A 16,899-nucleotide genomic window follows, 5' to 3' on the forward strand; every position below is an offset into this window, starting at 1 on the left:
CAAGGAAACACGTGCCATCATCATTGCTTTGCACAAAAAGGGCTTCACAGGCAAGGATATTGCTGCTAGTAAGATTGCACCTAAATCAACCATTTATCGGATCATCAAGAACTTCAAGGAGAGAGGTTCAATTGTTGTGAAGAAGGCGTCAGGGTGCCCAAGAAAGTCCAGCAAGCGCCAGGACCGTCTCCTAAAGTTGATTCAGCTGCGGGATCGGGGCACCACCAGTGCAGAGCTTGCTCAGGAATGGCAGCAGGCAGGTGTTAGTGCATCTGCACGCACAGTGAGGCGAAGACTTTTGGAGGATGGCCTGGTGTCAAGAAGGGCAGTGAGGAAGCCACTTCTCTCCAGGAAAAACATCAGGGACAGATATTCTGCAAAAGGTACAGGGATTGGACTACTGAGGACTGGGGTAAAGTCATTTTCTCTGATGAATCCCCTTTCCGATTGTTTGGGGCATTCGGAAAAAAGCTTGTCCAGAGAAGACAAGGTGAGCGCTACCATCAGTCCTGTGTCATGCCAACAGTAAAGCATCCTGAGACCATTCATGTGTGGGGTTGCTCTCAGCCAAGGGAGTGGGCTCACTCACAATTTTGCCTAAGAACACAGCCATGAATAAAGAATGGTACCAACACATCATCCGAGAGCAACTTCTCCCAACCATCCAAGAACAGTTTGGTGACGAACAATGCCTTTTCCAGCATGATGGAGCACCTTGCCATAAGGCAAAAGTGATAACTAAGTGGCTCGGGAACAAAACATCGACATTTTGGGTCCATGGCCAGGAAACTCCCCAGACCTTAATCCCATTGAGAACTTGTGGTCAATCCTCAAGAGGCGGGTGGACAAACAAAAACCCACAAATTCTGACAAACTCCAAGCATTGATTATGCAAGAATGGGCAGCCATCAGTCAGGATGTGGCCCAGAAGTTAATTGACAGCATGCCAGGGCGGATTGCAGAGGTCTTGAAAAAGAAGGGTCAACACCGCAAATATTGACTCTTTGCATAAACTTTATGTAATTGTCAATAAAAGCCTTTGACACTTATGGAATGCTTGTAATTATACTTCAGTATACCATAGTAACATCTGACAAAAATATCTCATAACACTGAAGCAGCGAACTTTGTGAAGACCAATACTTGTGTCATTCTCAAAACTTTTGACCACGACTGTACTGTGCCTGTAACAACACAGCATATCAGGCTGCTATACCAAAGCTTCAAAATAGTATGTAATGAAATAAGATAATGAAATTGCAGAAGTGGATTTCATCATGATGAATATAAATCATTGTTTATTTAGCAGAGCTACTGGAAACAGAGACACCAGCTGCAGAAACAAAGCATTTGTATTAGGCTGACAGAATGGCAAGGGGAATCCATCTTGTGCTCTGGTCGTGTCACTGTGTCAGGATGATAAAGGCCCTGAGAACTCAGGAGAGATTTGGTTGGAAGGAGACTTCCATTTGTGCTCTGACTCCACTCCAGCACAGAAATACAATATGTGACTATAACAGAACTCATATACAGTAAGGTTGGTAAAGTCTCTGATTAACTTGGCAATATTTTTGATTGAATGCACAAAGATGCATGCATTCTTTCTACCACTGCACTATGTATTCCTTCTTTGTTATTATCAGAAATAGAATTATTAGAAATACAACCTATTATCATTATGAGTTTAGTTTAAGATAGGCTACCCAGGAAAGGGTTAAAGTTAGCTCATATAAATTACTAATCTCATTAACTTTTTTTCTGAGGCTGCCTCAACATCAACTTATTTTCTTTGCATTATTCGAGGTCTGACAACACTGCATATTTTTTGTTATTTTGACCAGTTGTCATTTTCTGCAAATAAATGCTCTAAATGACAATATTTTTATTTGGAATTTGGGAGAAATGTTGTCAGTAGTTTTTATATTAAAACAAAAATGTTATTTTTACCCAAACACATACCTATAAATAGTAAAACCATAGAAACTGATAATTTTGCAGTGGTCTCTTACTTTTTTCCAGAGCTGTATACAGTACCAGTCAAAAGTTTGGACACACCTACTCATTCAAGGGTTTTTCTTTATTTTTACTATTTTCTACATTGTAGAATAATAGTGAAGACATCAAAACTATGAAATAACACACATGGAATCATGTAGTAACCCAAAAAGTGGTAAACAAATCAAATTATATTTTAGATTTTAGATTCTTCAAAGTAGCCACCCTTTGCCTTGATGACAGCTTTGCACACTCTTGGCATTCTCTTAACCAGCTTCATGAGGAATGCTTTTCCAACAGTCTTGAAGGAGTTCCCACATATGCTGAGGACTTGTTGGCTGCTTTGCCTTCACTCTGCGGTCCAACTCATCCCAAACCATCTCAATTGGGTTGAGGTCGGGGGATTGTGGAGGCCAGGTCATCTGAAGCAGCCCTCCATCACTCTCCTTCTTGGTCAAATATCCCTTACACAGCCTGGAGGTGTGTTTTGGGGTCATTGTCCTGTTGAAAAACAAATGATAGTCCCACTAAGCGCAAACCAGATTGGATGGCGTATCGCTACAGAATGCTGTGGTAGCCATGCTGATTAAGTGTGCCTTGAATTCTAAATAAATCACCAACAGTTTCACCAGCAAAGAACCCCCACACCATCACACCTCGTCCTCCATGCTTCACGGTGGGAACCACACATACAGAGATCATCCGTTCGCCTACTCTGCGTCTCACAAAGACACGGCGGTTGGAACCAAAAATCTCAAATTTGGACTCATCAGACCAAAGGACAGATTTCCACCGGTCTAATGTCCATTGCTCGTGTTTCTTGGCCCAAGCAAGTCTCTTCTTCTTATTGGTGTCCTTAGTAGTGGTTTCTTTGCTGCAATTTGACCATGAAGGCCTGATTCACGCAGTCTCCTCTGAACAGTTGATGTTGAGATGGGTCTGTTACTTGAACTCTGTGAAGCATTTACTTGGGCTGCAATCTGAGGTGCAGTTAATTGCTGATTTCTGAGCCTGGTAACTCTAATGAACTTATCCTCTGCAGTAGAGGTAACTCTGGGTCTTCCTTTCCTGTGGCGGTCCTCATGAGAGCCAGTTTCATCATAGCGCTTGATGGTTTTTGCGACTGCACTTGAAGAAACTTGAAATTTTCCGGATTGACTGACCTTCATGTCTTAAAGTAATGATAGACTGTCATTTCTCTTTGCTTATTTGAGCTGTTCTTTCCATAATATGGACTTGGTCTTTTACCAAATAGGGCTATCTTCTGTATACCAACCCTACCTTGTCACAACAGAACTGATTGGCTCAAATGCATTAAGAAGGAAAGAAATTCCACAAATTAACTTTTAACAAGGCACACCTGTTAATTGAAAGGCATTCCAGGTGACTACCTCATGAACTTGGTTGAGAGAATGCCAAGAGTGTGCAAAGTTGTCATCAAGGCAAAGGGTGGCTACTTTGAAGAATCTCAAATATAGATTTTTTTGGTTACTACATGATTCCATATGTGTTATTTCATAGTTTTGATGTCTTCACTATTATTATTGGAATTGCATAATTCCACTTTTACATTATGGTGTACTGTGTGTAGACCAGTGACACAAAAGCTCAATTTAATCCATTTAAAATTCAGGCTGTAACACAACAAAATGTGGAAAAAGCCAAGGGGTGTGAGTACTTTCTGAAGGCACTGTATAAGGCACAGGTCTATGTTATTTTCACTCTATGTAGGCCATTTCTCTATGTGGGCCATTTGGCCTGCTTATGTGTCATTTAGTTTGTTGTGTTTAGGGATATTTTAACTTGTTTTTATATGATCACTATGACGTGGTCATCTATGTATGTTTTTGTGTATGCTGTATGGTATATGGGCCATAGACATGACAGGTCAGGTTATGTTATCTGTGTAAATACATGTACATGACAACAAAGCGTGGGAAGCCAAATGTCTATAGCCACCTACATCAGGTCAGAGTTAGTAGGTCCTATACCTTACTGTTATCTAATTAGCTGTAGTTAAACTTCAATCTCCAAACCCCTTATAACAAACATCAGCTATGCTATAGACGGCTAGATAAACAAACAGAACTTGTTCATCAGTTAATTGACAAGATAACCTTATTATGATGACACTGCAAGAGTGGGGTAGTTTACCCATGTACGCAACTTGCTTTTTGAGCGAATCGAACAAACCCTCCGATACAGTTACATCATGTCAGCAAGACAAGGCTGTCCTTATTAGCGTTCACAACCCATCCCTAGTGGTAGCCCAAACCGAGCGTAAGATGCTAGCTGGCAACAGGAAGTGTGAGTGAGTGTGAGGGTTGAGTAATGTCTGGTGTACACTACACAATTTTGGCCCCGATTTGGCTGTCCCAGACAAGTTTTTGAGATCGGAGACAAAATCCCCACGTCTTTGCCTACTCCGGGCGCGCGGCCGTCTCCGACGCTCGTTTAATATGAGCGGGTCAGAGACTCAATCTGAAAGCTACTGATCCCGTCTTTGAACAGTCCCAAACGTCCCGATATTTTCAAACATGTTTGATTTTTAGGCACAGAATCTGCAATGCTCTTGTAGTGTGAGATGTGCAACGACAAGTTTCGAGAACGGTGATCAGCAATAGCCTATGAGAGCTCGCCAGAGAAGAAGCCAGAGAGATAATGACGTTTTTCGCATTACCCAGAATGTGTAGACTCTCGAGCAGGAGCGATGACTACTAGTATGGGTTTGTAAAGCCAATGTGTCAAATCGTTACAGCTCTGAAGTTCACTAGCAATGTTATTCAATTCAAAATGTTGGCTAGAAATGTCAACTCTGTATGGCAAGCGTACATGTCTGGCTGAAAACGTTTTGGAGCATGCTTTGAGCCACAGCTCGTTATAGCTACGTTAACAATCTCATCACATCATTGTTTTCGCAACACAGCGTGGTATCGAGAATCCTTACGACCAAGTGAAGAATAGTTTGTGACCCCCCGTCTGTGCCAGATCGGTTAGAGTGTGCACCACTGCGTTGGCAAGACAAAAAACTACATGAAAGACGGTCGTTTAATGTGAGAGGCTCAGCGTTGTTAGGATTTTGAAAGTCGTGTAGTGTACACCCGGCATTAGCTGCCTCCTTAGTGGAGGTCTTCTACACAGTCAGACAAGGCACCCGATTCCCTAAATAGTGCACTACTTTTGCTGCGGACTCTGGTCAAAATAGTGCACTATATAGATAATAGGATGCCATTTCAGACATAGGATGTCCTTTCAGTGTACTGCGTGAATCTCTACCTTGTCGCTGAGGCGGGAGCAGATTTCCTGCTGGTGCTGGCGGTCTGTGTGGAGGGCCAGCTCCTCCTGGTAGGCCTGCCTGGCCTCCTCGAGGGTCACTAGGACTTTAAACAGCAGGTCAGCCCGGTCCCGCTGCCAACTCTGGGCCACCACACGCAGCTGGGTCTGGGTGAAGCGCTGCCAATCCCAGCTCAGCTTGTGGTTTATCTGCAACAAGACACCATCGCCATGGGGATATAAATACAACCATAACAGAACAGGTTTCGCTGCAGTGTTTTCTATTCTAGTTTTCTAAACATTTATTTAACCAGTAAAATACCCTTGAGGTTAGAAACCTATTTTGCAACGGGGACCTTTTTGCTAGGTTTATGTAGCGATATATATGTAACAACAGATATAGCATATAGGCTACTGTAGGCTACATAGCAACATGCAAACCTGTATTCATAAATTAGATCAGACTATCATGCTAAAGCAGCTATACAGAGATTACAGAGTAACAACCAGGTCTTAATACTGGCTTTAGATATGTGGTGTAAAATCGACCTTTTCCTTTCTAGCGTTTTGCATAGGGGCGTCTATAGCTATTCATCATTGTGTCAGCAATCACACAGAGGCAGCTTCACTTGGCTACCTTATTGGAACAGAGGGAATGATATTAATCTATGGACTAATAGTGGCTAACTGACGGTGTGAAGGCATTAGGCGGCTGACTGTTTTTATTGAAAGTGAGCGAGCAGACAGATCTGCCAATGTAACATACGCTGCTGTGCCAGAGGCAGCCGAGCACATCTTGTTTATTAATGCATAACATTACAACTTGAAGAAGATCCATCATCCTTTCCCTTCTCTCTCTCTCTCCATCCCTCTTTTGGAATTTGTGTGTGTGTATATGCGCGCCTGTGATTTCATGTGTGTGCGTGCATGCGTGTGCTCACATTCTAAAATGATTCTTAAAGCTGTACAGCAGTATTAGTTCAGCTGCTGACTGACAAACCCCTGCAGAGCCCCAGCCATAAGTGTGAGGGCTGAGCAGCCATACAATGATGGGAAAATAAAGACAAATCCCCCAAGCCACTAGAAAAGATTAAAGAAACTACATTTATTCCATAAATGCCAAGGAACATCATGTGGTAGCTCCATTGAATGGTAATAGCAGACAATTGACCTCTCACTCCTCATTAGCTCTGACATGACAAGGAAACCGTGACCATTGGAAATTGAAACATTCACCATCTATGTCCACCAGGGGGCATACTGCACTCTGTTACACCTCTGAAAAACAGCTTCTATCTCAAGGCCATCAGACTGTTAAATAGCCATCACTAGCACATTAGAGGCTGCTGCCTACAGACATAAACTAGAACTCACTGGCCACTTTAAGAAATGGAACACTAGTCACTTTAATAACGCTTACATATCTTGCATTACTCATCTCATGAGGAAGTCATCTGGAATGCATTTCAATTAACAGGTGTGCCTTCTTAAAAGTTAATTTGTGGAATTTCTTTCCTTCTTAATGCGTTTGAGCCAATCAGTTGTGTTGTGACAAGGTAAGGCGTGTATACAGAAGATAGCCCTATTTGGTATAAGACCAAGTCCATATTATGGCAAGAACATCTCAAATAAGCAAAGAGAAACAACAGTCCATCATTACTTTAAGACATGAAGGTCAGTCAATACGGAACATTTCAACAACTTTGAAAGTTTCTTCAAGTGCAGTCGCAAAAACCATCAAGCGCTATGATGAAACTGGCTCTCATGAGGACCGCCACAGGAATGGAAGACCCAGAGTTACCTCTGCTGGAGAGGATAAGTTCATTAGAGTTACCAGCCTCAGAAATTGCAGTCCAAATAAATGCTTCACAGAGTTCAAGTAACAGACACATCTCAACATTAACTGTTCAGAGACTGTTTGAATCAGGCCTTCATGGTCAAATTGCTGCAAAGAAACCACTACTAAAGGACACCAATAAGAAGAAGAGACTTGCTTGGGCCAAGAAACACGAGCAATGGACATTAGACCAGTGGAAATCTGTCCTTTGGTCTGATGAGTCCAAATTTGAGATTTTTGGTTCCAACCGCTGTGTCTTTGTGAGACGCAGAGTAGGTGAACGGATGATCTCTGCATGTTTGGTTCCCACCGTGAAGCGTGGAGGAGGAGGTGTGATGGTGCTTTGCTGGTGACACTGTCTTGTTATTTAGAATTCAAGGCACACTTAACCAGCATGGCTACCACAGCATTCTGCAGCAATATGCCATCCCATCTGTTTGGGCTTAGTGGGACTATCATTTGTTTTTCAACAGGACAATGACCCAACACACCCCCAGGCTGTGTAAGGGCTATTTTACCAAGAAGGAGAGTGATGGAGTGCTGCATCAGATGACCTGGCCTCCACAATCTCCCAACCTCAACCCAATTGAGATGGTTTGGGATGAGTCGGACCGCAGAGTGAAAGAAAAGCAGCCAACAAGTGCTCAGCAAATGTGGAAACTCCTTCAAGACTGTTGGAAAAGCATTCCAGGTGAAGCTGGTTGAGAGAATGCCAAGAGTGTGCAAAGCTGTCATAAAGGCAAAGGGTGGCTATTTGAAGAATCTCAAATCTAAAATATATTTTGATTTGTTTAATATTTTTTTGGTTACTACATGATTCCATATGTGTTATTTCATTGTTTTGATGTCTTCACTATTATTCTACAATGTAGAAAATAGTAAAAATAAAGAAAAACCCTTGAATGAGTAGGTGTGTCCAAACTTTTGACTGGTACTGTATATACTGTATTCTATACTATTTTACTGTATCTTAGTCCATGCCGCTCTGTCATTGCTCGTCCATATATGTATATATTCTTAATTCCATTCCTTACTTAGATTTGTGTGTATTGGGTATATGTTGTGAAATTGTTAGATATTACTTGTTAGATATTACTGCACTGTCGGAGCTAGAAGCACAAGCATTTCGCTACACCCGCAATAACATCTGCTAAACACGTGTATGTGACAAATAACATTTGATTTGTTTTGATTATGGGTTTGAAAACACCTATCATATTTGCATATCAAGTGTCTCTGCATGTCCATTGGTGAGGACAGGGACAGTGACCTGAATGTGCAACTTGAATAGAGGTCAAGGTAAAAGTGATTGTTAGAATTGATCATAAGTGCACTGTCCAAGTGTCCAGATAGTCGCCCATTCAGAAAAGTTGCAGAACAAGGTCGAGGGCAAACGTCTTTGATAGACCAACCATTAGCCAATCACATTCACAACAAACCATGCTCCCTTTTAAGTTAAATATTTCTTAGGGCTGAAAAAAAACGGTAAAACTGCAATTATTTCACAAAGGAGACGATTATAGAAAGAACAGAGTCAAATCGCTGAAAGAGCCCTTTGTCACAATGGTTCAATTCATGTGGTTGTGCTTTTAAAACGACTAAGATTAATCAATAGGCTACGTAATCAAAGCAGCAGGATGGCCCTTTTTTACAGCTTTGCACTCCTTTCTTCCTGTTTTCTTTCTGAAGTAGGCCTGAAAGAGGTGGCAAACTATTCGCCACATACAGCGCAGGTGTGCTACAGAGGATACAAAACAGATTTGAATATCAAAGCTTTGACTGGGCCGTTGGACAGAACATCCGCTTTGACCGTTCCATTTATCTCCTACTGCTCTGCCCTGCTATGATCAAACAATACTCCCTTATCTCTCATTATATTTGCTTGAATTGCAGATGATGGACAATAGCTTACAATCATCCAAAACAAATCTCCACAAAGTGATTAAATGCAGATGGAATGGGAGAGTAGCAGAACAAAGCTCCATTAACTCAGATATTCATTTTTTTAACTAGCTCAACTAGATTTTCAACTGGCTCGATAGTGAGTAGTAGTGGTCATATGACTTCTCTAATCCTCATGTTCACAATTAGGCTTTACAATGGCCACATACAGTATGTCTGTGGATGAGCTCAGGGAATTATGTTTTCCAGCAACATACACACAAAGGACAAATGTGCCAACAACACACAGCTGTAAAAAATTATGTGATTAATTGTATGTCTAATGGAGAAAAAAGAGTATGAGGAACACACTGTTCTAGCATTCCCTGTCTTTATATATTATGAGAATAAAGCTACAGTGCTTTGAGAAAGTATTCACACCCTTTGACCTTTTCCACATTTTGTTGTGTTACAGCCTGAATTTAAAATGGATTAAATTGGGATTTTGTGTCACTGGCTTTAGTGGCCTACACACAATACCCCATAATAAATAAATACAAGTGGAATTTTTACAATAATAGTGTTTAACATTTTTTTTAAAATATGACTACCTCATCTCTGTAACCCACACATACAATTATCTGTAAGGTCCCTTAGTCGAGCAGTGAAATTTCAAACACAGATTCAACCACAAAGACGAGTGAGGTTTTCCAATGCCTCGCAAAGAAGGGCACCTATTGGTAGATGAAAAAAAAAAAAAAAAAGACATTGAATATCCCTTTGAGCATGATGAAGTTATTAATTACACTTTGGATGATGTATCAATATACCGTCTTTCCTAACTCAAATGCCGAAGAGGAAGGAAACCGCACACGGATTTCACCATGAGGCCAATGGTGACTTTAACACAGTTACATAGTTTAATGGCTGTGTTAGGAGAAAACTGAGGATGGATCGACAACATTGTAGCTACATTGTAGCTACTCCACAATACTAACCTAAATGACAGAGTGAAATATTACAAAACATGCATTCTGTTTGCAAACGTTATGTCCTGAATAGACAGCGTTATGTTTGGGGCAAATCCAACACAACACATCACTGAGTACCACTCTTCATATTTTCAAGCTGCATCATGTTATAGGTATGCTTGTCATCAGCCAGGACTAGGGAGTTAAAATAAATAAATAAACATAAATGGAATAGAGCTAAGCACACACAGTCCTAGAGGAAAACCTGGTAGTACAGAGGGTAAAACCTGGTACAGAGGGTAGTGCGTACGGCCCAGTACATCACTGGGGCCAAGCTTCCTGCCATCCAGGACCTCTATACCAGGCGGTGTCAGAGGAAGGCCCTAAAAATGGTCAAAGACTCCAGCCACCCTAGACATAGACTGTTCTCTCTGCTACTGCACGGCAAGCGGTACCGGAGCGCCTAGTCTAGGTCCAAAAGGCTTCTTAACAGCTTCTAACCCCAAGCCATAAGACTCCTGAACAGCTAATCATGGCTACCCGGACTATTTGCTCTTTTACGCTGCTGCTACTCTGTTTATTATCTATGCATAGTCACTTTAACTCTACGCTCATGTACACTACCAGTCAAAAGTTTGGACACACCTACTCATTCAAGGGTTTTTCTTTATTGTTACTATTTTTTATATTGTAGAATAATAGTGAAGACATCAAAACTATGAAATAACACGTATGGAATCATGTAGTAACCAAAAAAGTGTTAAACAAATCAAAATATATTTTATACTTGAGATTCTTCAAATAGCCACCCTTTGCCTTGATGACAGCTTTGCATACTCTTGGCATTCTCTCAACCAGCTTCATGAGGTAGTCACCTGAAATGCATTTCAATTAACAGGTGTGCCTTCTTAAAAGTTAATTTATGGAATTTATTTCCTTCTTAATGCGTTTGAGCCAATCAGTTGTGTTGTGGCAAGGTAGTGGTGGTATACAGAAGATAGCCCTATTTGGTATAAGACCAAGTCCATATTATGGAAAGAACAGCTCAAATAAGCAAAGAGAAATGACAGTCCATCATTACTTTAAGACATGAAGGTCAGTCAATACGGAACATTTCAAGAACTTTGAACGTTTCTTCAAGTGCAGTCGCAGAAACCATCAAGCGCTATGATGAAACTGGCTCTCATGAGGACCGCCACAGGAATGGAAGACCCAGAGTTACCTCTGCTGCAGAGGATAAGTTCATTAGAGTTACCAACCTCAGAAATTGCAGCCCAAATAAATGCTTCACAGAGTTCAAGTAACAGACACATCTCAACATCAACTGTTCAGAGGGGACTGTGTGAATCAGGCCGTCACCAATAATAAGAAGAGACTTGCTTGGGCTAAGAAACACGAGCAATGGACATTAGACCGGTGGAAATGTGTCCTTTTGTCTGGAGTCCAAATTTGAGATTTTTGGTACCAACTGCTGTGTCTTTGTGAGACGCGGTGTGGGTGAACGGATGATCTCCGCATGTGTATTTCCCACCGTAAAGCATGGAGGAGGAGGTGTTATGGTGTGGGGGTGCTTTGCTGGTGACACTGTCTGTGATTTATTTTGAATTCAAGGCACACATAACCAGCATGGCTACCACAGCATTCTGCAGCGTTACGCCATCGCATTTTGTTTGGGCTTAGTGGGACTATCATTTGTTTTTCAACAGGACAATGACTCAACACACCTCCAGGCTGTGTAAGTACATATTACCTCAATTACCTCGACTAACCGGTGCCCCCGCACATTGACTCTGTACCGGTACCCCCTGTATATAGCCTCCCTACTGTTATTTTATTTTACTGCTGCTCTTTCATTATTTTTTATTTTTTATTTTTTACTTATCAATTTTTTACTTAACACTTATTTTTCTTAAAACTGCATTGTTGGTTAAGGGCTTGTAAGTAAGCATTTCACTGTAATGTCTACACCTTTTGTATTCGGCACATGTGGCAAATCAAATTTGATTTGATTTGATTTGGTTCAGTCTGCTTTCCAACAGACACTGGGAGATAAATTCACCTTTCAGCAGGACAGTAACCTAAAACACAAGGCCAAATATGCACTGGAGTTGCTTACAAAGACAACATTGAATGTTCCTTAGTGGCCTAGTTACAGTTTTGACTTAAATCGGCTTTAAAATCTATGGAAAGACTTCAAAATGGCTTCAAAAATGAATGTGCAAATATTGTATAATCCAGGTATGCAAAGCTCTTAGAGACTTACCCAGAAAGACTCACAGCTGTAATCGCTGCCAAAGGTGATTCTAACATGTATTAACTCAGGGGTGTGAATACTTATATAAATGAGATATTTTTGCATTTCATTTTCCAAAAATGTCCTAAGATTTCTAAAAACATGTTTTCACTTTGTCATTATGTGGTATTGTGTGTAGATGAGTGAGAAAAACAATATATTTAATCCATTTTGAATTCAGGCTGTAACACAACAAATGTGGAATAAGTCAAGGGGTGTGAATACTTTATGAAATCAAGGTAGAACTGAATGTTAAAATTGATCAAAAGTGCACTGTCCAAGTGTCCAGAGTCAGTCGCTCATTCAGAAGAAAGTGCAGAACAAGGTCAAAGGTAAACAAAGATCACCCATTAGTCAATCACATTCACAACACACCATGCTCCCTTCCAAGTGAAATATTTCTTAGAGGCAAAAAAAAAGGTAAAACTGCAATTATTTCACAAAGGAGACGATTATAGAAGCGTGGTCCTCTGTAGCTCAGCTGGTAGTGGGTTCGATCCCCGGGACCACCCATACACAAAAATGTATGCACGCATGACTGTAAGTCGCTTTGGATAAAAGCGTCTGCTAAATGGCGTATTATTATTATTATTAGAAAGAACAGAGTCAAATCGCTGAAAGAGCCCTTTGTCACAATGGTTCAATTCATGTGGTTGTGCTTTTAAAACGACTAAGATTAATCAAAAGGCTACGTAATCAAAGCAGCAGGATGGCCCTTTTTTACAGCTTTGCACTCCTTTCTTCCTGTTTTCTTTCTGAAGTAGGCCTGAAAGAGGTGGCAAACTATTCGCCACATACAGCGCAGGTGTGCTACAGAGGATACAAAACAGATTTGAATATCAAAGCTTTGACTGGGCCGTTGGACAGAACATCCGCTTTGACCGTTCCATTTATCTCCTACTGCTCTGCCCTGCTATGATCAAACAATACTCCCTTATCTCTCATGATATTTGCTTGAATTGCAGATGATGGACAATAGCTTACAATCATCCAAAACAAATCTCCACAAAGTGATTAAATGCAGATGGAATGGGAGAGTAGCTGAACAAAGGTCCATTAACCCTGGTATAATGACAACTGTCTTCCACTCTGATAAAAAATGTTTTAACTAGCTCAACTACATTTTCAACTGGCTTGATAGTGAGTAGTAGTGGTCATATTACTTCTCTAATCCTCATGTTCACAATTAGGCTTTACAATGGCCACATACACTGAGTGTACAAAACACTCTTCCCATGACATAGACTGACAAGGTGAATCCAGGTAAAAGCCATGATCCCTTATTGATGTCACTTGTAAATCAACTTCATCTTGTGTAGATGAAGGGGAGGAGACAGGTCAAAGAAGGATTTTTAAACCTTGAGACAATTGAGACATGGATTGTGTATGTGTGCCATTCAGAGGGTAAATGAGCAAGACAATAGATGGAAGTGCCTTTGAACGGGTTATGGTAGTAGATGCCAGGCGCACCGGTTTGTGTCAAGAACTGCAACACTGCTGGGTCTTTCACACTCAACAGTTCCCCGTGTATCAAGAATGGTCCACCACCCAAAGGACATTCAGCCAACATGACACAACTTGTAGCGTCCATGCCCCGACCAATTGAGGCTGTTCTGAGGCCAAAATGGGGTGCAACTCAATATTAGGAAGGTGTTCTTAATGTTTTGTACACTCAGTGTATGTCTGTGGATGAGCTCAGGGAATTACACTGAACAAAAATATAAACGCAACATGTAAAGTGTTGGTCCCATGTTTCATGAGCTGAAATAAAATAACCCAGACATTTTCCATACGCACAAAAAGCTTATTTCTCAAATACAGTGGGGAGAACAAGTATTTGATACACTGCCGATTTTGCAGGTTTCCCTACTTACAAAGCATGTAGAGGTCTGTAATTTTTATCATAGGTACACTTCAACTGTGAGAGACGGAATCTAAAACAAAAATCCAGAAAATCACATTGTATGATTTTTAAGTAATTAATTTGCATTTTATTGCATGACATAAGTATTCGATACATCAGAAAAGCAGAACTTAATATTTGGTACAGAAACCTTTGTTTGCAATTACAGAGATCATACATTTCCTGTAGGTCTTGACCAGGTTTGCACACACTGCAGCAGGGATTTTGGCCCACTCCTCCATACAGACCTTCTCCAGATCCTTCAGGTTTCGGGGCTGTCGCTGGGCAAGACTTTCAGCTCCCTCCAAAGATTTTCTATTGGGTTCAGGTCTGGAGACTGGCTAGGCCACTCCAGGACCTTGAGATGCTTCTTACGGAGCCGCTCCTTAGTTGCCCTGGCTGTGTGTTTCGGGTCATTGTCATGCTGGAAGACCCAGCCACGACCCATCTTCAATGCTCTTACTGAGGGAAGGAGGTTGTTGGCCAAGATCTCGCGATACATGGCCCCATCCATCCTCCCCTCAATACGGTGCAGTCGTCCTGTCCCCTTTGCAGAAAAGCATCCCCAAAGAATGATGTTTCCACCTCCATGCTTCATGGTTGGGATGGTGTTCTTGGGGTTGTACTCATCCTTCTTCTTCCTCCAAACACGGCGAGTGGAGTTTAGACCAAAAAGCTCTATTTATGTCTCATCAGACCACATGACCTTCTCCCATTCCTCCTCTGGATCATCCAGATGGTCATTGGCAAACTTCAGACGGGCCTGGACAAGCGCTGGCTTGAGCAGGGGGACCTTGCATGCGCTGCAGGATTTTAATCCATGACGGCGTACTGTGTTACTAATGGTTTTCTTTGAGACTGTGGTCCCAGCTCTCTTCAGGTCATTGACCAGGTCCTGCCATGTAGTTCTGGGCTGATCCCTCACCTTCCTCATGATCATTGATGCCCCACGAGGTGAGATCTTGCATGGAGCCCCAGACCGAGGGTGATTGACCGTAATCTTGAACTTCTTCCATTTTCTAATAATTGCGCCAACAGTTGTTGCCTTCTCACCAAGCTACTTGCCTATTGTCCTGTAGCCCATCCCAGCCTTGTGCAGGTCTACAATTTTATCCCTGATGTCCTTACACAGCTCTCTGGTCTTGGCCATTGTGGAGAGGTTGGAGTCTGTTTGATTGAGTGTGTGGACAGGTGTCTTTTATACAGGTAACGAGTTCAAACAGGTGCAGTTAATACAGGTAATGAGTGGAGAACAGGAGGGCTTCTAACAGATCTGTGAGAGCCGGAATTCCTACTGGTTGGTAGGTGATCAAATACTTATGTCATGCAATAAAATGCAAATTAATTACTTAAAATCATACAATGTGATTTTCTGGATTTTTGTTTTAGATTCCGTCTCTCACAGTTGAAGTGTACCTATGATAACAATTACAGACATCTACATGCTTTGTAAGTAGGAAAACCTGCAAAATCGGCAGTGTATCAAATACTTGTTCTCCCCACTGTATGTTGTGTACAAATTTGTTTACATCCCTGTTAATGAGAATTTCTTCTTTGCCAAGATAATCCATCCACCTGACAGGTGTGGCATATCAAGAAACTGATTAAACAGCATGATCATTACACTGGTGCACCTTGTGCTGGGGACAATAAAAGGCCACTCTAAAATGTGCACTTTTGTCACATAACACAATGCCACAGATGTCTCAAGTTTTGAGGGAGCGTGCAATTGGCATGCTGACTGCAGGAATGTCCACCAGAGCTGTTGCCAGAGAATTTAATGTTAATTTCTCTACCATAAGCCACCTCCAGAGCAGTTTGCTGATGTCAATGTTGTGAACAGAGTGCCCCATGGTGGCGGTGGGGTTATGGTATGGGCAGGCATAAGCTACGTACAATGAACACAATTGCATTTTATCAATGGCAATTTGAATGCACAGAGAGACCTTGACGAGATCCTGAGGCCCATTGTCGTGCCATTCATCCGTGGTCATCACCTCATGTTTCAGCATGATAATGCACGGCTCCATATCGCAAGGATCTGTACACAATTCCTGGAAGCTGAAAATGTCCCAGTTCTTCCATGGCCTGCATACTCACCATGTCACCCATTGAGCATGTCACCCATTGAGCATGTTTGGGATGCTCTGGATCAATGTGTACGACAGTGTGTTCCAGTTCCCGCAAATATCCAGCATGAATTGTAACTCAGTAAAATATTTTAAATTGTTGCATGTTGCGTTTATATTTTTGTTCAGTATATGTTTTCCAACAGCATACACATAAAGGACAAATGTGGCAACAACATACAACTGCGATGCAGTAAAACATTTATGTGATTCATTTTGTGTCTAATGGAGGAAACAGTATGAGGAACACACTGTTCTATCTTTTTATATTATGAGAATAGATCTATGTTTGTACCATTCACTTTTTGCATGTATTACGAGAATAAAACTATGTTGAACTAACTGAGATCTACTGTCTGATGATCTTGTTTTTCATTTTCATCTTTGAGGAAAATATTTCACCACTGGACATCCTTTTTCATCAATTTGAGATCAATGAGAGAGTTTGGCAATGCCAAACATTGCTTGAGGCAAGAAGACACTGCCTTTTTCGTACCAAACTTCACAATAATGTGTTTTGCCATTTTGCTCAAGGTACTTATTACCAATAAGAATTGAGCCAACTTAATTATGACTAATAGCTGTATTCGGTGCAGTCTGCACTCCATTGACTCTGG

The 16,899-nt window shown here is 41.4% G+C and overlaps 1 protein-coding gene across 1 annotated transcript in view; it reads right to left on the reverse strand.

Moving 5' to 3' along the window:
- The window catches only part of LOC311129798 (coiled-coil domain-containing protein 148-like), a gene marked incomplete at its 5' end in the record, with an annotated part of 45,933 nt that overhangs the window by 13,605 nt on the left and 15,429 nt on the right, over positions 1 to 16,899 (reverse strand). The window contains one exon of the mRNA XM_084162251.1: positions 5,272 to 5,478. Within this exon, the coding sequence (XP_084018377.1) occupies positions 5,272 to 5,478 (207 nt within the window). The remainder of the gene's footprint in view (positions 1 to 5,271; positions 5,479 to 16,899) is intronic.

This window comes from Coregonus lavaretus (assembly GCF_964263955.1).
Source record: "Coregonus lavaretus genome assembly, chromosome: 5".
NCBI lineage: Eukaryota > Metazoa > Chordata > Actinopteri > Salmoniformes > Salmonidae > Coregonus > Coregonus lavaretus.